We start from the raw sequence: 19,492 nt of genomic DNA, 5'->3' as shown, positions 1-19,492 counted from the left end.
GCTCTATGGAATAGCGAAGTTGCGAACCCCGCGAGTTCCGTTCGCAAGCAATCATTATATTAGGCGTAAGTTTGATTGCATTCTCATGATAACTTGCAAGAGTCAGTGCCTTCGCTCAAAGTTCTGAACTAAGAGTTGGAAATATTCCACTAACAGAAGCTGCCACTCCAGTTCGGGAAGGCGTGCCGGAATCGCAAACGTTCTGGAATCAATCAGCTGACGTAAAAATATACTGGCTCGAACCCATACCCGAGCCTCAGTACCTTCAGCATGGCTCTCGGTACCATTCATCGGAACATCAACTATAACCTTGTCGGAAACTAGAGTAAGTACACCATTAAGAAGGTTCCCAGACTTAGAATATTGCTGACCTTTTCCAGGACTCTGACTGTGCTCCTTCAATGAGATGTCCAGGAGTTGAGGCCCATATGTTGAGTACCCAGGCTCCAATCGTGAACGCTTAGCTTCCCCGCACGCCTACAAGGTTGTTCAAATTGTTAGCAAATTTTAATGTAGTGTAGAAGCATCGCAATGCGTCTGGCTGTCAATAAGACGCACTTTGAGAGTTTATGGAGACAAGAAAGGAACAAACGTGCTTACGAATCTTATCAACTACTACATAGCGTCAATATGTATATACGTGCTTTTTGGGTAAGAACGAACTGCAAATCTATCCGACCCTGTCCTTTTCATCCACCTACTTTATGAATGGATTTGAGATAAAGTTGGAGTCGGCAAAAGACTGGAGACGGCTGAGACATCCTGGCAGTTGATGGGATAGATTGTCATCACCAGAGCTTAGAAGCTTGAGCTCATATGCGTGCTGATGGCAAGTCGCGATGACAATTGCAGATCAGTCAGTTATGTACTTTCCAAAGATATTATGTGTCGACGAAATGAAACCCATGTGATGCCTAGAGCAACACAACTCTCCATAAGTCGACGGCTTAGGCCACGGACAGTTGGTGCATCAACAAGAACCACACCAGAGCAAACAAAATGCGCAACACTGCTTGGGTTGGTACTTGTTAAAGCACGAAGACGGATCTAGGCACGAAGCCAGGCCACTGAACTGGAAGCACTGCTAAGACATTTATTGCAAAGGTCTCATGAGACTACCCATGAAAGATTTTAAGAAAGGAAATCGGGGATTCACTGGCTATGTTCGAGGAAATTACAACCAGGCCATATCTTACGGATTGTTTGCTTCAGATCCCATCTGCAACGAATGATATGAGCCTCACCAATCTAGATATCATGAGTTGCAATGGAAATTTGAGTCAATAATAATCTATGTTGTATTTTCACGCTGTTGGAGTGTTAAATGGATGCGGGACCCGAGTTGAGGCAAGTCAGAGAGACCCGAGTTCGTGCATTCAACGTGCCCTCGATGAGTCCTTCTGCGGGCCTGGCACCCTTGCAACTCGGTTGAGACATTATGATTGGTTCCAGATATCTCAAGTCGTCTTGGAGGCACAATTGCACATGCAAACCGATGGACGATGAATTACTTCCGGATTCGGAGTTCTTAGAAAATGAGTTATTTGAGATGGCCTTGTGCCCACATTGAAGAAACTCCAGTTCTCCAAACGTCAACCGGCACCTTCAACTTTCTTTAACTCCTTTTAACAAGGAACTATAAATCACACCCTACAATGTCTACCACTAGCACAGACAGCCTCCTCACGGAGGACATGCCACCCAACGCCATTGCTGTCGTCGGCGTGGGTTGCAAATTTCCCGGCGCCGACTCAGTTGAGGATTTCTGGCGCATGCTAGACGCGGGAGAGTCGAAACTAAGCGAACCACCCAGCGGACGCTTCCCTGCTCATGAACACCAACGTGACACGGACAAGACGGTATACTTCGGAAACTACCTTGACGACATTGCCAGCTTTGACCATCGTTTCTTCAAGAAGTCAGGTCGCGAAGCAGCGTCCTTAGACCCTCAGCAACGACTCCTGCTAGAGGTTTCCTACCAAGCTCTTGAGTCGGCCGGCTTCTTCGGCCCCCGCAAGCCCGACTTAGACGTCGGCTGCTTTATCGGCGTATGTGCGTCAGACTACAATGACAACGTAGCCAGCCATCCGGCCAACGCCTTTTCTGCTCTGGGGACTCTGAGAGCTTTCGTCCCCGGCAGGATCAGCCACTTCTTCGGGTTGTCTGGACCTTCAATTGCCCTGGACACGGCCTGCTCATCATCAGCAGTCGCCATCGACGCTGCCTGCAAAGCAATCCTGCACGGCGACTGCAAGAGCGCCATCGCCGGCGGTGTCTCCATTTTCACAAGCCCATTCTTCTACCAGAACCTGGCTGCCGCCTCATTTCTTAGCCCCACTGGCGCGAGCAAGTCCTTTGACGCCAGTGCTGACGGGTACTGCCGTGGCGAGGGAGTCGGCCTTGTCGTTTTGAAGCGACTTTCTGATGCGGTTGCCGACGGCGATAATGTGCTTGGTACGATACTCGCTACCGCTGTTAGGCAGAGCAGCAGCAAAGTGCCCATCACCGTTCCGTATAGCCCGTCACAAACGGAACTCTACCGCAAGCTTTTGACTACGGCTGGTATCGCGGCTGAAGACGTTACTTACGTTGAAGCTCACGGTACGGGGACGCCCGTTGGCGACCCCCTCGAGTTCGGCGCCATCAAGGAGGTCTTTGCCGGCGGGGAGAGAGATGTCCCTCTTCATTTTGCGTCTGTAAAAGGAAACATCGGTCATACTGAAGGGGCTTCTGGAGTCGCTGGTCTCATCAAGACTCTTTTGATGATGCAGTATCGCGCCATTCCCAGACAGGCGCATTTTCAATCTCCTCATCCCAAGATTAGCCTGGTTCCCGGGCGAATGTCGATCCCGACAGAAACCATCCCTTGGATTGCCGACACACTCATTGCTTGTGTGAACAATTACGGGGCAGCTGGTAGTATAGCCGCCATGCTCGTCAGGGAGCCGCCTTCGAAGACCGCCCTGGCACGGAGCTACCAAGACACCGCATCAAGTAACGTCGATAAATTCCCCGTAATCATTACTGCCAACAGTGTCAAGAGCCTCCATGAGAACGCCGCCAAGCTGTTAGACTATATCTCCTCTCTCCGCAGGGGCTCAGCTTCAGAGGTCGAAATACTGGCTGATATCGGGTTCAACTTGAGCGAGAGGCAGAATCGGACTCTCCCAAACATGCTTGCGACAACAGCCTCGAGCCTTTCAGAGTTGGAAAATCAACTTCAGGTTGTGGCTTTCAATCCCGAGTCACCTCTCTGCCAGATCAACCCCAAGCCCAATCCAGTTGTCATCATCTTCGGCGGCCAAACCTCCCGCTCTGTGGGCCTCAGCAAGCACGTCTATGACAGTTCGGCACTCCTTCGCAAGTATCTTGACGAATGCAACGGTATAATACAAGGCTTCGCACACCCGGGAATCTATCCGGGTATATTTGCGACCCAGCCAGTTGATGATGTGGTTTCGCTGCAGACGATACAGTTTGCCCTTCACTATGCCTGCGCTCAGTCCTGGATCGCTTGCGGCTTACAAATTGATTGCGTTTTGGGTCATTCCTTCGGTCAGCTCGTCGCTATGGTCGTTGCTGGCGTTCTGTCTCTTGCGGACGGCCTCAAATTGGTGTATGGGCGAGCCCTTTTGATGCGCCAGAAATGGGGCTCGGAAAGGGGCTCCATGATTGCTCTAGAGGCTGATTACGAGACCACAAAGGACCTAATCTCAACAGTGCAGAGACTGGACGTCTCTTCTGACTACCGTCTCGAGATAGCTTGCTTCAACGGGCCTTCAAGTCATGTTCTCGTGGGGTCTTCTGCTGCAGTCGATGCTGCTCACGTTCAATTCATGAGCAGAAGTCCTAAGGGCAGGGCCAAGGTCTTGAATGTCACGCACGGGTTCCACTCGAGGTTCAGCGACCCGATTCTTGCGGACTTGGAGAAGCTCGTCGAGAATTTGTCTTTTAACAAGCCCGTGATTCACTTCGAGACCTGCTCGATGGGAGAGACCTTGTTCGACATCACGGCCAAGCAAGTCGCCGATCACACTCGCTCACCCGTCTACTTCGAAGATGCCGTGAAACGTATTGAGGCCCGCTTCGGCGCATGCACATGGCTGGAAGCTGGGTCTAACTCAGCGGTTACTAGCATCGCTAGACGCGCTCTTTCTACCAGCAACACCGATGACCACCTGTTCTGTCCCATTAACTTGACTCGGGATGACGCGTTGAATTCGGTAGCAGACACAACCGTCAATCTCTGGAGGCATGGCCACCATGTTCAGTTCTGGCATTTCCACCATTTCCAGAAGCAAAGCTATCAAGCCCTGAATCTTCCTCCCTACCAGTTCGAGAAGACGCGACACTGGCTGGACTTCGACCTTAAGGCGGGGATCTCATCTGAGCTGTCCCAAGTGCCGGCGAAAGCGCCCGAGTCTCTTGTCGTCGAGCCAGAGCCAGAGCCGGTGCTCATTACGCTATCCGGGTTTCAAGATGGGGCATCCCGTGGCCCCAGAAATGCGACTTTTACCATCGATCCTCGTTCCGAATGCTGGAGGGTGCTCGTCAGTGGCCATGCTGTGCTGAACAAGGCACTTTGTCCAGCGACTATGTATATCGAGCTAGTCATGCAGGCCGCCAAGCAGCTCGCGGCCGTTGAGAACATCGCTTGTGCGCCTTTTGCACGTGTAGATGATCTGGAGATTTCCACGCCCCTCGGAATGGGGGAGGATAGGATCGTTCAGCTTGTTTTGAGTCCGTTGGATCAGATTGGTTGCAAGTTCGACTTTGCCTTCGTCTCACAAGAGCGTTCAAGTAGACAATCGCAGGTCACTACTACGCATGCTACCGGAAAGTGCGAAATAGTACCGTCAACCGACAAGAGCATCACGACTGAACTAGAACGGACCAGCAAGCTCCTTCATCGCATGCAAAAGAACCAAGATATGGGTCAGATGTTTACCGAGATGGCTACGCAGCCTGGAGGCGAAGCTGTCCAAGGCAAGCTTGTGTACAAGGTGTTCTCCAGGGTCGTTCAATACGGCGACATTTACCAAGGCGTCCGCAGAGTTGCCGGCAACAGCGACGGTGCCGTCGTTGCCGATGTTGTCTTGCCCAAGGCACAGCCTACCTGCACACAAGATCTCGTCTCTACACCCGTCGCTATCGACAACTTCTTCCAGGTCCCCGGTCTATACGCCAACTGCCTTGCTCCTTGTCCGCCAGATGATGTGCTCGTCTCTACATACGTCGACCGCATTCAATTGTCGCCTGATTTTGGCAAGGCACAGGCCGAAGGGAGCAGCCCTGGCTGGGATGTTTTTGCGATATCCACCGCTACGAGCGACAGGGAGAGCAGCAACGACATTTTTGTCACAGATAAGATCACTGGACAGCTCGTTTTCGTTGCTTCCGGAGCCAAGTTCAGCAGAGTTAGGATGGCATCTCTCGCCAAGATTCTGTCCCGGGCGAACCCTTCCGATAATTCTGAGGTTGTGTGTTCCAAAACATCCCAACGAAGTTCGGCGATTGCTATCAAGCCCGCCACAACTGAGGCAACGCCTTTAAAGGCTCCATCGCCAGCTTCCATTTCTCTTCCAAGCATCGCGGCTGCAGTCAATAGCATACTGCCATCTTCACCGCCGGTCCGCCTAGCGATTGCTCCGAGTGTGGCAAATGAGCTGCGTGACTTGCTGAGCAAGATGACAGACGTTCCAGCAGATCAATTCCATGATGAAACCACGCTTGAGGAGTTAGGCATTGACTCTCTGATGGCTACGGAAATCGTATCTGAGGTCAACGAGGTGTTCAAGATCTTGATCCCGCAGGATCAACTTCAGGATATGCAGACCTTCTCAGCCCTTTGCGCCTACCTCGATGGCTATGGAGCTCAACAAGCATCTCAGAGATATCAGGGGACCCCTCAGGTTTTGAAGAATCCCGTTGTAGCTGTTCCCTTCGACCAACCCACGAATCTGGCGGATCGAAACATCATCTCTGACTCTGAATTCCAGCCTCACGCGTCAGTGGCAGGGCCAGCCGTCTTACAAGAGCGAAACGAGCGCAGTGATTTGATACCACGACTAGCAGAACTGCTAGGAAACCATCTCGAGTGCCCGGCTACTGATTTTGATCGCTTGACGAATCTTATCGATCGCGGCCTGGATTCTCTTCTCTGCATGGAACTTATGAGCGACATGGAGGAGATGTTCGGAGTTTCCATCGACGCATCCTCTTTCACAGACACCTGCACCTTCGGGAACCTCACCGACATTCTCGTTAGCGCCGCCGCACCCGTTGACAATGCGGCAACGACGGAGCCCAGCACGGCCGACTCGTCCCCAACGCCGTCCTCTGGCTACTCGACAGACGGCACTGACTCTAGCGTCATCATCGACAACACTCGTATCCCGCTCAAGACAGAGCAGCTGCTCTCATATCCGGCCAGCCCAGCCCTTGCCAGTGCAGCTCAGGAGTTTGAGGGCATCAAGGATGATTTCGACAAGTTCGCCGCAATGTACGGCTTCAGTAACTTCTATACCAAAGTAGCCGACAAGCAAGCAGACTTGGTTCTCGCCTACGTCGTAGAGGCCTTCTCGGACCTCGGCGTTGACCTCAGTGCACTGAGGCCCGGCGACAAAATTCCTAAGATTCCAGTGATAGCGAGACATGACCGTATGCTGGGTGTTTTCCACCAAATCCTCCAACGCGGCAAGCTGGCCGACTACGATGGCAGGCAGTACGTCCGCTCAGAGACAATTGTCGACACCACGCCCTCTAGCAGCCGTTTCAAGGACATCCTTGCGGAGTTCCCCCAGCATGCCAAGGAGCATAACCTCCTGAATATCTGTGGTTCAAAGATGGCTGCGATTCTAAGTGGCAAGATGGATCCGCTATCGATTCTGTTCGGCACCAAGGCGAACCGCAGCGTGCTTGACGACGTGTACGCGACGGCCCCCATGTTCATCATCAATTCCCAACTTCTCACATCCTTCCTCGAGAAGGCATTGTCCAAGTCCACCCCTGGACCTGACGGGAAGTATCGCATTGTTGAACTGGGAGCGGGAACAGGCGCAACAACGCAATGGGTAGTGGACAGGCTTGTGCAGAAGGGGATACCTATCGAGTACACCTTCACCGACATCTCCTCCGCACTGGTTTCGGGGGCCAAGCGAAAGTTTGCCGGGCTCGATTGCATGAAGTATGGCACTATCGACATCGAGAAGCCGCCCGCGGCACAGCATCTTGGGCAGTACGACATCGTGCTAGCCACGAACTGCATCCACGCCACTACCAACCTGCACAACTCTCTGAGCAACATCAACAAGCTCCTGCGGCCTCATGGCTTCGTGTCGCTCGTTGAACTTACGACGCGAAACTACTGGCTGGACATGGTGTTCGGTCTCCTGGACGGTTGGTGGTTATACGACGACGGCCGCCCCTACGTGCTGGCGACTCCAGAATTTTGGGATGATACAATGAGGCAGGTCGGGTTCCAACACGTCTCTTGGACGGGCGGCCACAAACGCGAGTCTGAGGTCTGCAGGGTCATCACGGGTTTCAAGCAGCCTGTTCAGGATGCATCTCAACACCGCAGCATACCCCAGGAGAAGGCTGGCGGCGTTGAAACAGTCGTATTCACGCACACAGATAAGCGATTGCCGCTTCGAGCAGACGTTCACTACCCTTCACCATCTCAGGCGTCAGCGCATAGGAATTGGGTTACCGGTATGGTTTAAATCAAGAAGCTCGCATTTTGTACATAGACACTGGAGCTGACGATGCTCCGCTACAGGTCTCATAGTTCACGGAGGAGGGCATGTGATGCTGTCACGTCAGGACGTGCGGCTGCGTCAAATCCAACTTCTATTAGACAATGGTGTCTTACCCGTGAGCGTGGATTACAGGCTTTGCCCGGAGACGACCATTCTCAGTGGGCCGCTTGTTGATGTTGTCACAGCATATGCTTGGGCAAGAAACACCCTGCCAGACCTGAAGCTAACTCAAACGAAAACTAACAACCTTCTCGACCGCAACCGAGCTGTGGTAGTCGGCTGGTCTACCGGGGGCACCTTGGCCATGTCCTTGGCCTGGACCTCGGTACCGCGTGGCATCCCAGCTCCAGATGCGATCCTTGCTTTCTATTGCCCGACTGATTATGAGGACGAATTCTGGCGGAAGCCAAATGTCCCAGACCACTCGAGTGGGTTCGCAAACGAGACCTACAATGTCATTGACGGGGTCTCTCCTGCCCCCATCACCGCATACAACGTGCCTCCAAAGATGATGGCAGCAGCAGGCTGGATAGCACCAAAAGACCCTCGCAGCCGTGTCGTGCTGCACATGAACTGGCACGGACAGACACTACCCGTTCTTTTCCGTGGCTTGCCTTCGGGCTCGGACGTGCCATCACACGCCGCGACCGCATATAACAAACTGGAGCAACCCGCATTAGATGAGGTAGTGCGCGCAAGCCCTTATGCCCAGGTTGTCAAGGGCAACTACAAGTCACCGACGCACATTGTTTTCGGCACTGGAGATGATCTGATTCCATGGGAGCAGGCCCAGCGTACAGTCGATGCGATGAGAGATGCGGGCATTCAGTCGGGGCTTACTCTTGCCCCTGGTCAACCTCATCTGTTTGATCTCTTTCGGGATCCTGATGGGAGCCGTTGGGGCTATGTCATGGAGGGCTACAGATTTTTGCTTGAGAGAATCGGGAGAGATATTAAGTAAGACTATGGCAAACGAAGCTTCTTAGCTTTGGCGCCATTTTCTTCTTTTGTACAAGAAACATACTTTCACAACCATATCTTTACGACTAATCAATTTGCTGAAATCTCGCTTCGGACATGCTGAGAAGAAAACAATAACTCTCGAAGCAGGACTTTGGGAGAAAAGACTGTTTCCGCCGTCTCGCCCCTGTTCTGATTTCTACCAGCCTTGGTAGAAGTGGCAAATCTCTCCTTCTGGTGTCATCTCAGGAACGTGATCCCTGACACACCTTGTCTCTCGTCAGGTACAGCCGAGCTGATCTGGTCGGACCCGAGTTGTTCGATGAGCCGGCCAGGAAAGGCGCAGCCAATAACCCGAGTGATGCAATCTACGCCTGGTATCTAGCTACCACATTTAAGTCTCCATCGCGTAAGAATTGACCACCAGTATCATACGTCGCGAGAGCGAAAGGGGATACCAAGCTGACGATCATCAGCCATCCATCCACACATCCGTTACCACCGCCGCAATGTTTTCGGAAGGGCTCTTTGAGAAATTCGATGACAGAGCCTGTCGTATAGTTGGATTCCTGGCGGTCGTAGGCATATTCATCTTCGTTCTGGACAATGCGCGTTCCTACATCCGGTTGAGACACATCCCCGGACCACCTGCGGCAGCTCTCACGAACTTCATCCGTCGATCGTGGGTCAACACTGGCAACGCTCACGAAATTCACACCAATTTGCACAGCAAGTATGGCACCGTTGTACGGTTTGGTCCCAATGCCGTCATGGTCTCCCAGCCCGATGCAATTGAGAAGATATACGGTTTCAAAAGAAGATTTGAGAAGGTACGCGACGCTGGCATTGGAGCCCGACGTCCTTAGAACTCTCCGATGTTCATATCGTTGCAACACTAACCTCCAGTGCAGTCCGAGTTCTACGACTCAATAATGCCGAGGATTAAGGGCGGCAAGATTCCAGATGTCTTCGCTACTCGAGACGAGGATATACATCGGCGAATGAGGCGTCCCGTCGCCAATCTGTACTCGCTCACAAATCTGATGGCGTTTGAGCCGGTCGTGAACTCTACTATGCAACATCTGTTCGAGCGGTTAGACGAGCTGTTCCTAGACACGAACGTTGAAGTCGGCCTATTCAATTGGATGCAATATTTCATGTTCGACGTTCTTGGGGAAGTCACGTTCTCAAAGGAACTTGGATGTCTCGATAAAGGTGGCGATGTTGAAGGCGTCATTGAGAACAACTGGCGCTATTTCAACATGATTGCTGCAGTACGTGAGAATCTATGATCCCCAGTATGATTATAATGGAACGCTATGCTAATCGTTTGGCATACAACAGAATACGCAAATGCCTTGGCTTGACTACTTGTGGAGAGACAACCCTCTGATTCCCGTCTCGGCGAAAAGAAACCCGCTCGTAGAATTCGGTGCCGCTAGAATCAGGGAGCGAATGAATCTGCTCCAGAGCGGCAAAGGTGACCTCGGCCAAAAAGACTTCCTTTCCAGCTTCATCTCTGAGAATGCCAAAGATCATACTCTACCAGCAATGTATGTGCCTACATGTAGCATTTTGAGCCTCGCATGTAGTAATGAAAAAGTCTGGACTGACACAACTCGCAATAGGTTCCTCCCCACCTGGGTCAATTCTAATATCGTGGCAGGTTCAGACACGACAAGTATTCTATCTGGCGCCTTAATATACCATCTCCTCAAAAACCCAGCGTCGCTCGCAAAGCTTCAAAAGGAGATCGACGATGCCACCGCCGCGGGGCGACTCTCCAAATTCGCGACTTGGAAAGAATCCAAATCTCTTACTTATTTTGACGCCTGTGTCAAAGAGGCCACCAGGATGCATCCACCATTTGCCCTCCCGTTCGAGCGCGTGGTTCCTGATTGTGGACTGGAGATCGACGGGTACCACATTCCCCCGGGAACAAGAATCGGGATTGTAAGGCGACAATTCTTTTCGTCTTCTTTTTATGGCTTGAGTTTAAAGACACTCCGATGCTGACAATTTACCCCAAATCCCCAGAACCCGTGGTCGCTGCACCGCGAAGTGTCACTCTATGGCGCCGAACCGGACCTCTGGCGACCCGAGAGATGGTTGTGTGATGAAGAGAAGCACGCCTCCATGTACAATTCACTTCTGACTGTAAGTCTGACGAACAAGAAAGATCTCAATTGGAATTCGCGTTGACGTTATTGGCTTCACAAGTTTGGCGCTGGCCACAGAAGCTGCCTCGGGAAACATCTCGCCTATTTTGAGATATATAAGCTCATTCCCTCGTTGTTGCAACGCTACAACGTGAGTAGACTAGCATTGCCACTCATTTGAGAATGGAAATTAATCAAACCCCCGCACTAGATACAATTGGTAAACCAAAATGAGGAGTGGACTGTTGAGAACAAGTGGCTTGCCAAGCCTTCGGGATTCCGCGTCAAGCTTTCGACTCGTAGCTAGGGTCATGTAAACAGTTTACGAGAACTTTGCAGTGAAATCATGAATCAATTAGGTTTTAAAGCAAGTAAAATGAATTACCTGAACAGACATTGTTCGTTATTCTCCCACAGTTTCTCTCAAACATAACTTATCACTGATGCAGTTTGCCAACCCTATTCAACTGGACGTGCGTGTGGTCTGGACTGGAGAACTATTTTCTCATCACATGATTCTGAAAAAGAAATTTCCGTTGGCTTCAATTGTCTAATTGTAGCTAATCTGACCGTGCGCCATCCCTCGTTCGTGAAGCAGCTGTGTAGACTGGGGCGGTGCAGGTTGTCGGGTCCGGGGCCGAGTTGACTTGGACTAAGCCCTCAGTGTATTTGCATTGGTGTTATTAGTTGGCTTACACAGTATGTGCTGACAGGCCTCGCATCCTACTTGGCATGTCCCAACACTAGCTGGGGCACTTGCCTCAGAACAACTCTTCCGGTTCATAATTGCCCAATGTGGTCCTTATACTAACTCGGGTCCCGTCAACCCAGTTAGACCGGTCGCAAATCGGCCAACATCAGCTCATCTCCACCACCATACATTGCGCTGGAAAGTATTTGTACAGTAAACGCCTTCGTGCCTCTCTGAGTTGAATGATTACTCTTTAGTCCGTGTTCATTTGTCCTAGCCCATGATGCCTGGACTTACAACCCAAACCTTAGTCCAATCTGAGAAGCCTGAGAAGCCACTCGTGGTTTGGCAGTCACTCAAGAAATGTCTTCCGCCAGCGGAAAACAAGGATGTTGAATTCTGGTGGAATCTCACTGGGTATCATCTCGCAGTTATGATCGACGCGGCAGGTTACTCTACCCAGCTACAATATGAGACCCTTCTCTTCCACTACCACTGGATTGTAAGCAGCTTGCTTCGTGCTCTTTCGCATCTTTTGTTACGGGTTGGACACTAACTCGACAACTATCCAGGTCCCTAGACTGGGCCCAGCGCCTCACCCTGATGGCACTGCGGTCTTCAAGTCTCTGGTCGCTTACGACGGCTCGCCATTTGAGTACTCGTGGAAATGGAACACCACGTCCAGCGAACCCGACATCCGCTACTCCTGGGAGGCGATCAACAACTCCTCAGGAACCGCCGCTGACCCTCTGAACCATGATCCCACGCTCGACTATATGGAGAAAGTGCCAAGCGCCCTCTCGGGCGTCGACTTCTCATGGTACCGCCACTTCCTGGCAGAGCTGTACAACCCAGACAGGTCCGTCTATGCCAAGGAGCTGGAGGACGGCGAGCCGCCAGCGACGACTCTGATGCACGCCGTTGAGTACAATAAGAAAGCCAGCTTCGGGCTCAAGTCGTACTTCCTCCCGCGGAAGCTCTTCCAGGGCGGTGACCCCGCGACGCTAGGGGAATGGGACGCCGCGATCAAGAAGTTAAATCCGGATGGCAAGCACCCGGGCAGAGACGCCCTGATGCACTTCCTGGCCAACAGCCCTGAGGGCCGCCTCATGAAGCCCAACGTCATGGGCATGGATAACGTAACGCCGTCCAAATCGCGCCTCAAGATGTACTTCACTTCGCGCCACACCTGCTTCAACTCGGTCCGGGAGGTCATTACCATGGGTGGACTCCGCGACGTCTCCGAGGCCAGCCTGCAGGACCTGCGCTCCCTCATCCTCGCCATCCTCGGCCTGCCCGAGGACTACCCTGAGGACGCCGAGTTCGCTCCGGCGTCCGCGAGCGGCGACAACAAGTGGGACGACTTTGATGCGCTGTGTGAGGGCTTCACATACTTCTTCGACATTGCACCCTCGAGCGGCACGCCCGACGTAAAGTTCTACCTGCCCACGCGTAAATACGGCCCCGACGACCTGACGATTGCGAGGAACCTGGTCGCGTGGCTCCGGGAGCGTGGCCGTGGAGCCTACTGCAACGAGTATCTCGCCATGCTAGAGAAGCTTGCCGTCCACCGCGGGCTGGAGAACGGTAAGGGCATGCACGCGTACATCAGCTACCAGTGCACCGACAAGGGTGAGCCGGATATCAAGTCTTATATTTCTCCCGAGTTGTATCATAAAGCGAGGTACCTCTCCGCCTAGGAATGTCTAGCTAGGTTCCGAATGACGAATAATTAGTTTTCAAAGCCCGCGTTGAGTCGATTTTGCGGGTGGTGAAAGAGCGGTGCCGCGATCCTCTAACTTCACTTCACGAACTTCCTCCCATAGACACCGCGCGGTATTATCATGCAGTGTGTATATCCACGGAAATCCACTGAGATGGTGGTGAACGTTCGCCCAGTCGCGCAAGTCAGAACGGTCGCAAGTCTCCGCGATTGCAAATAGCAGCCAGCTGTGGTCATTGACTTTCAGAACCGAGATAGCGCTCATGAAAAGGATCCACAGCAGCAGTGAAAAATGGCCAGTTTGCGCGTCTTTGTGCGTCGAATAGAGCTCTCGAACGGCGTTCACTAGACGAGTGCATAGAAGCGACGAACTGAAGTTATCACGGCAGTAGTTGGGAAGCAAGCCGGTCATGAAAGCCAGCATAGCGAGACGTGCTGCGTCGTCGTAGAGGCCTTCCGAAGCAAGCAGGGGCTGACTGAAAGGTTCACCTTCCAAGAGACGGTATAGGAGTGATATGAGCGTTTCTGTGTAGTCTAAAGGGTTGAGCTTGGATCGTCCGTTCTTCACTCTGTCATTGAGGATGCCAGCGAAAACGATGAGATCTAGCATAATGCGGGGCAGTCCAGGAGGACAGGCAGAAAGCTGCTCTTTGACGGTGCTAGAGTTGCACAAGACAGTTGTCACCGGTACTTCCGGACTATCAAACATCGTAGGTGACCCGTTTTGCATAGACAATTCGATATCGAGCCTGCTGTTTGTGAGTATTCTGTGCGTCGAAGATTGGATGTCAGATTGTGAAGAAGCTGCTTACCTGAGTGGCTTGAGGGCCAATGGACGGTTCTCCTTCATCAATCTGGCGATACCCCCGCGTAACTCAATCATTCGATGAAGCCCTCTGAGATGCACGAGGCCGGTGGAGTGTTGCTGGTGTATCTGTTGGTAGATGGCGAGGGTGACGACAGCAGCAATGGCGCTATCCGATATGGCTTGGGGGCCTGAAAGTTTGAGGTTGACCAGCGAATATGCCTGACATATGTGATGCAAAGTCTTTGACGACGTGGTAGGCTTTCGTTCAAAGAAGTCAACGTAGGATGCCGACACAGCTAAGGTCGAGTGAAAGTCTAGGGCGGCGGTGAGTTCAGTGTAAAATGGGAATTCGTCCGCCATGAGTTACTCACAAGCTTCATCTACCAGTATGCAGTTGACCCAGATCGATTTCAATATATCGAACTTGTAGCAGAACTGGGGAGGAAATAGCGCGTCACTGATGTCTAGGAACCCTGGAAGAAACAAGCAAGTTAGAGAAGCTTCATGATAAAGGCTAGGGTGGTTGCAAGGGGTTGGGTGAGCCGTACACCGATGCATGAGCCTAGTGGAGTCAGGATCGAGCTCTTGCGGGAACGATGTTAGACAGAAGTCATTCCAGAAAACCCGTCGCGGTATCTTCAGCTGACGCTTGATGGGGGCATTGTTCGTTTGTTTTCGTGTCGAGGGCCGTGGTCTGCCGGCATTCTTGCCCCTCATGACATGAGACCGAAGGGCGCGACGGTCAGACTTGCCTATCCCGGCCGCACTCTGTTCAATGAAGACCAACGCAGGGCTCATCGTGGTCGCTCAAACGGTCTGTTCGATGTCGGTAGTGAAGATTACGGCAGGCGGGGTACTCTCCCTTGGCGGTCCATGAACTCAGCTGTTGCCTGTCTCCAACGGGGTGGGCTATTTTTAGACTACGCTAACCTGATGTCGGATTTCTTACATGTTAATCCAACCTTGCTCCAATCACAAAGGGCGAAACCTCACATTACATCTTTATGGTGATACGAGTTTAAGCCTGTTGTCCTGCTCAATCAAAGAGCCTCATGCAGTCCAAATCTAGTCATTCTTCAAGATCGACGCTATACTAAAAGTAGGCGCTAGCAGGGCACAGTGTATAATGGAGATCTTGAAGAAAGTTTAGGAGGAATATTTAGATGATGGCTTCACTTATATCATGTGGCTAGTTCGCGATTTTCTAACACGCTTTGATGGGATTTGATACAAGCCATTACTCAATTTCTAGCAGTAGCGAATACAACAATCTCAGTAACCAACAAAAAGTCTATGCATCCCTCGAAAATGTTCTCGATAGATCATGGCCACTCTAGCTCCAGCCCGCAACGTTAGAAGGAACTGGGTGGTATCCGTTGAAGAAGCCACGAGGATCGAACTTGTTCTTCAAGCTCGTCAAACGCTCATGACGCCACTCATTGTATCCGTACAGAGCTGACAGAGGCTCGTCCTCGTTGGCATAGTTCTGGTAGACGTAGAGCTTGTCGTAGCCCGAAGAGCTAGGCTCGGCAAACTTATCGCGCCACTCCGCGAAGAAGTTGTTCACAGCGTCGGCAACAGAGTCGTCCGTGTACGAGCCAATAGACTCAATCACGTTCTCAAAGTGGTCGCGATGGGGGAAAGCCGAGTAGTCATCGGCAAGCGCCTTGACTCCCTGCACGGGGAAGGTCTCGATCATCATGGCCGAGCCGGCAGCGAGAGGGTTCGCTACTAGGAACGTCTCAAATGCGTCGGTGAAGCTGACCCAGGTAGCCGGGTTGAGGACCTTGGTGTTGAGGGCGCGCAGGTTGTATCGCGGTCCAGTCGCGCAAGATTGAGGGATGAGACCATGGACCGTCTTCGTGGGCAGCTCTTCCCAGCCCAGCATGTTCTCTTGGAGATCGACGCTGAAGGAAGAGAAGCGTTCGGTATACTTTCTGCCCTCTTCCTCCGGTCCAGAGTAGACCAGGTTGACTATGACGGTGATCTTTGGAGAGGTAAGCAAGGAACAATAGTGATAAGCTTGATAATGACACCCCGACGTACCTGAGATGTCGTAGCATCCAATGCGAAGAACATGAGGACGGCCAACTTTTCATCCAGACCTCCCGCGGTCAATTCATTGGTGATCTCCATTACACGTTGCACGGAGTCCTTGGTGAAGACGAGGTCCGCACTGTAGTGCTTTCCTCCATTCGTCGCCGGCCAGGTCTCGTACGTCGACTCAATGACGATGCCGTAGTTTTGGCCAGACCCCCTGATTCCCCAGAAAAGATCGGGGTTGACGTTGTTGGAAGCCTCAATGATGGTTCCGTTCCACAGAGCCAAGCGGACCTTGCGGAGGGCATCGCTAGTCAAGCCGTGCAGGCCCTGAAGGCGACCGAGGCCACCGCCCAACATGGCGCCTGTTGAACCCACACATGGGCATGATCCCACAGCTATTATCTCACGAGTTAGAAAATACAAGCATTTCATTCTCATCTTGGTGTGGCTTACTTAGTTCTCGCCCAGCGGCCGCTACGGTGTCGATGAGATCGCTGAAACGGACACCAGTCCCCACGACCGCTGTGTTGTCGTCTTGCAGCTTGACGTAATTGAAGTTCTCCAAATTTATCAAGACGGCGTCTTGGATGGCGTGGAGAGACGGAGCATATCCGTGACCTCCAGACTTGGCCAGCCAGGTCATGTTGTTACCGGACATGTACTCAAGCTATATTCACGGAATCCTATCAGTCAAAGCTTCTTGCTGTCCAAATAGTTCCAGCCAAATGGAACAATACTATGTGTGCCAACTTACAGCAAGGGAGAGCTGTTCCTCAGTTTCGGGAAGGAAAACCTCATCAAAGGTAGGAGCCTTGTAGGACGACCAACGCGTCGTCTTTTCGCCGAAGCTAGCCCAGGACTTATCGTGTACCAGGCTAGAAACTTCCGTCGGCCATACGATTTGAGAATCGTTGCGAGGATAGAATGTTGAGAAAGTCAGGGGCGTGCTTGATGCCGTCTGGATGAAGGCCAAAAGAGCCGGTAGGGCTTGAAAGATCGCGTGGCGGGCCATTTCAACTACTATGGGAACGAATGTGCGTGAGTCTTCTTGCTGTTCAGGTTTCTTGGATAACACATCAAAAAGATTAGATTTTGAAACGAGGTCCTTGAACTTTTATATCCTTCCCACTCGTAACTGTTCACGATGGTGGCTTGCTGTGCCTCAGCCGCCAGGCCCCCCATCATCAGATATGAACCTATTGTAGGGCCATCGTGGATAGATTGTTTTGCTCCTGAGACGGGGCGCAGCGCTTTCAAGCGATGTCAGGCTCTTCTGTGTGCCCCGAAGTGGTGATAGTTTGGATGAGAACATTGTAGGATTCTTCAGTCAGGGTTCAGCCGCTATCCTTCCCAACCCGATTGGGAATGGTTTCTCGTTTGGGGGCCTCGGCAAGCTGAAGAATAGGGCCCAGTCTCAATCCAGAAGCCGTACTTTGCGAGATGTAATTTATTTTGGTCGAATCGAGGCCCCGAGGCGCAATCCAGAGGCATTGTATACGTCCCTGAGGGATCACTAGTTCGAGGCAGCCGCATTCACCGATCCTTCCGTCCCGATAAGCGGATATACTAAGACCATATGAAGCTTGTAACACAGGGCTGTGAGTGCTTGAGCGCTTAAGGCGAAGCCGTGACAGCCGTTCGGGACTGAGGAGCCAAACGCATCAGCCGGAGGCGTTTTCCGATGGGTGCCTGCCTAGAGCGGATAGCCCTTGTGTGAGACTGACCGGGACGAGAGGGAACTTCAGTTGATTCTGCAAGGGCGGCGTAGCCAGCATCGATGATCCGGAGGACGAGGGGCGACAAAGATGGGCGTTCGTCCCAAGATTCTCACCCCCCTCACCCCCCTCCTGCTCCGCCCGAAGTAGCGAATCGCTTCGCATGGCCTCTAAAAGGTGGGACCGGTCTGGAACGAAGAGCGAAGAACATGATAACAATAGTATCACTTGTTCCTAGTTCGAGTTCTCACAGATTTGTGGCTTACTGGGCTTCTTGATCGTTGACTCGGGTCCGCAGGGCTGACAACTCGGGCCCGAGACCCACAAATCTAACTCGGGTCCCGGGCCGCGGGGCACTAGTTTCCGGCAAAGCATACTCCGCACTAGACCGGAACCTGTCGAATGCCTAGTCGGACGTCAAGTGAAGCCTAATTTGCGCAATCAAACCCATCGTTATTTGGTAAATCAAGCTGTTCGAGAGGTGACATCGAAATTCCGAACACAATTCTTACCACCCTCACATTCCCCAACTTTGACGTTGATAGAATTCCTACCTTAGCAAGCCATGGGTTCAGCCACAGAGATTCCAGCATACACTAGAAAGACCGTCTTGGTCACTGGAGCAGCTGGGACACTCGGCCAAGCGACCGCAATCTCGTTTGCTGCCGCAGGAATTGCCCGTCTTGCCCTCGTTGACCACGTCAACGTTTCGGATACCCACGAAAAGGTGGTCCAGGCAGCCATCGACGTCGGTAAACCGGCACCCGATGTGCTTGCTTTGACCATCGATGTCTGTGATGCCGCGAGCGTCGAAGCAGGCGTGCGAGAGGTGAGCTCGATGTGGGGTCATGTCGACACTTTTGTCAACATCGCAGCTTCTTCGCCTAAACCCGTCATCCCTCAGGGCGATGTAACTGGATTGAGAGACGTGGATACCTGGTGGAAGGTCTGGGAGGCCAACGTCAAGGGTATCAGCCTCATGGCTCGGGCCCTGGTGCCCCTTCTTTCGCGCAGCTGTGAAAGGACGATCGTGAATGCGGTTCCTGTGTTCTCCGTCAATCCCGCGGCGCCTCCAAGCGACAATCAATTGTCCATGTTGGCCTCTACGCGGCTTTCTGAGAGTTTGATGCTCGACTTCGCGCATGAGGGCGTCCTTGTTTACTCTGTGAACCCAGAAATCAATCTGGAGGGAAGAATGCCAGAGGCCACGAGACAAGGTAAGTAAAGCTAGTGACGATCCAGGTTCCAAAGTATAAGAATGTTCTGGGTTAATGCTGATACTTGCCAGTAATCAATACTGAATGCGGCGATGTCATTGTCCATTTGGCCGGCAAGCGGCGCGAATGGCTTGCAGGGAGACATATTGGGAGCGTGGAGGACTTGCTTGAGCTGCAGGTCCGTGACGAAGACTTGGATGGCAATCCTCTTCCAAAGATGCAGCCTCCAACTGAGATAGTTCCTTTCAAAAGTGAAACTTTTGTGCCGTCCTGGACATCCAGGAGGGGAAGAGTGCCTCGTAGTAGTTACTGAGAAATTTAGTATATCGTTTCTACCGAGGACTGATGGTCTTTCTTGGTTAAGGCATGCACGACTTAATGGGCAATGTCAGGGGAACTCAGAATGAACTGTAACC

General features: G+C 52.2%; 6 protein-coding genes across 6 annotated transcripts; 4 read left to right on the top strand and 2 right to left on the bottom strand.

The window, feature by feature from the left end:
- Positions 1-1,655: 1,655 nt before the first annotated feature.
- CTAM01_06830 (beta-ketoacyl synthase domain-containing protein) lies at positions 1,656-8,721 on the top strand (the record flags this gene model as incomplete). Its single annotated transcript, XM_060522856.1, has 2 exons — positions 1,656-7,713; positions 7,781-8,721. 2 exons carry the CDS (start codon positions 1,656-1,658, stop codon positions 8,719-8,721), a joined length of 6,999 nt encoding a protein of 2,332 aa, XP_060382358.1.
- Positions 8,722-9,229: 508 nt separating this feature from the next.
- Positions 9,230-11,186, top strand: CTAM01_06829 (uncharacterized protein; the record flags this gene model as incomplete). The annotated part of the gene is made up of 7 exons (XM_060522855.1): positions 9,230-9,550; positions 9,632-9,994; positions 10,065-10,273; positions 10,349-10,673; positions 10,758-10,877; positions 10,941-11,030; positions 11,091-11,186. The coding sequence occupies 7 exons, from the start codon at positions 9,230-9,232 to the stop codon at positions 11,184-11,186; spliced, it is 1,524 nt and encodes a 507-aa protein (XP_060382357.1).
- A 667-nt stretch (positions 11,187-11,853) lies between these two features.
- Positions 11,854-13,270, top strand: CTAM01_06828 (aromatic prenyltransferase; the record flags this gene model as incomplete). The annotated part of the gene is made up of 2 exons (XM_060522854.1): positions 11,854-12,072; positions 12,143-13,270. The coding sequence occupies 2 exons, from the start codon at positions 11,854-11,856 to the stop codon at positions 13,268-13,270; spliced, it is 1,347 nt and encodes a 448-aa protein (XP_060382356.1).
- A 39-nt stretch (positions 13,271-13,309) lies between these two features.
- CTAM01_06827 (uncharacterized protein) lies at positions 13,310-14,899 on the bottom strand (the record flags this gene model as incomplete). The annotated part of the gene is made up of 4 exons (XM_060522853.1): positions 13,310-14,042; positions 14,106-14,415; positions 14,473-14,574; positions 14,650-14,899. 4 exons carry the CDS (start codon positions 14,897-14,899, stop codon positions 13,310-13,312), a joined length of 1,395 nt encoding a protein of 464 aa, XP_060382355.1.
- Positions 14,900-15,434: 535 nt separating this feature from the next.
- Positions 15,435-17,156, bottom strand: CTAM01_06826 (uncharacterized protein; the record flags this gene model as incomplete). The annotated part of the gene is made up of 4 exons (XM_060522852.1): positions 15,435-16,088; positions 16,148-16,539; positions 16,598-16,811; positions 16,899-17,156. The coding sequence occupies 4 exons, from the start codon at positions 17,154-17,156 to the stop codon at positions 15,435-15,437; spliced, it is 1,518 nt and encodes a 505-aa protein (XP_060382354.1).
- Positions 17,157-18,424: 1,268 nt separating this feature from the next.
- CTAM01_06825 (uncharacterized protein) lies at positions 18,425-19,389 on the top strand (the record flags this gene model as incomplete). Its single annotated transcript, XM_060522851.1, has 2 exons — positions 18,425-19,076; positions 19,148-19,389. 2 exons carry the CDS (start codon positions 18,425-18,427, stop codon positions 19,387-19,389), a joined length of 894 nt encoding a protein of 297 aa, XP_060382353.1.
- Between the last annotated feature and the right edge of the window lie 103 nt (positions 19,390-19,492).

This window comes from Colletotrichum tamarilloi, assembly GCF_030869305.1.
Source record: "Colletotrichum tamarilloi strain Tom-12 chromosome Unknown Scaffold_20.1, whole genome shotgun sequence".
NCBI lineage: Eukaryota > Fungi > Ascomycota > Sordariomycetes > Glomerellales > Glomerellaceae > Colletotrichum > Colletotrichum tamarilloi.
This window is presented reverse-complemented; position numbering and strand designations above follow the sequence as displayed.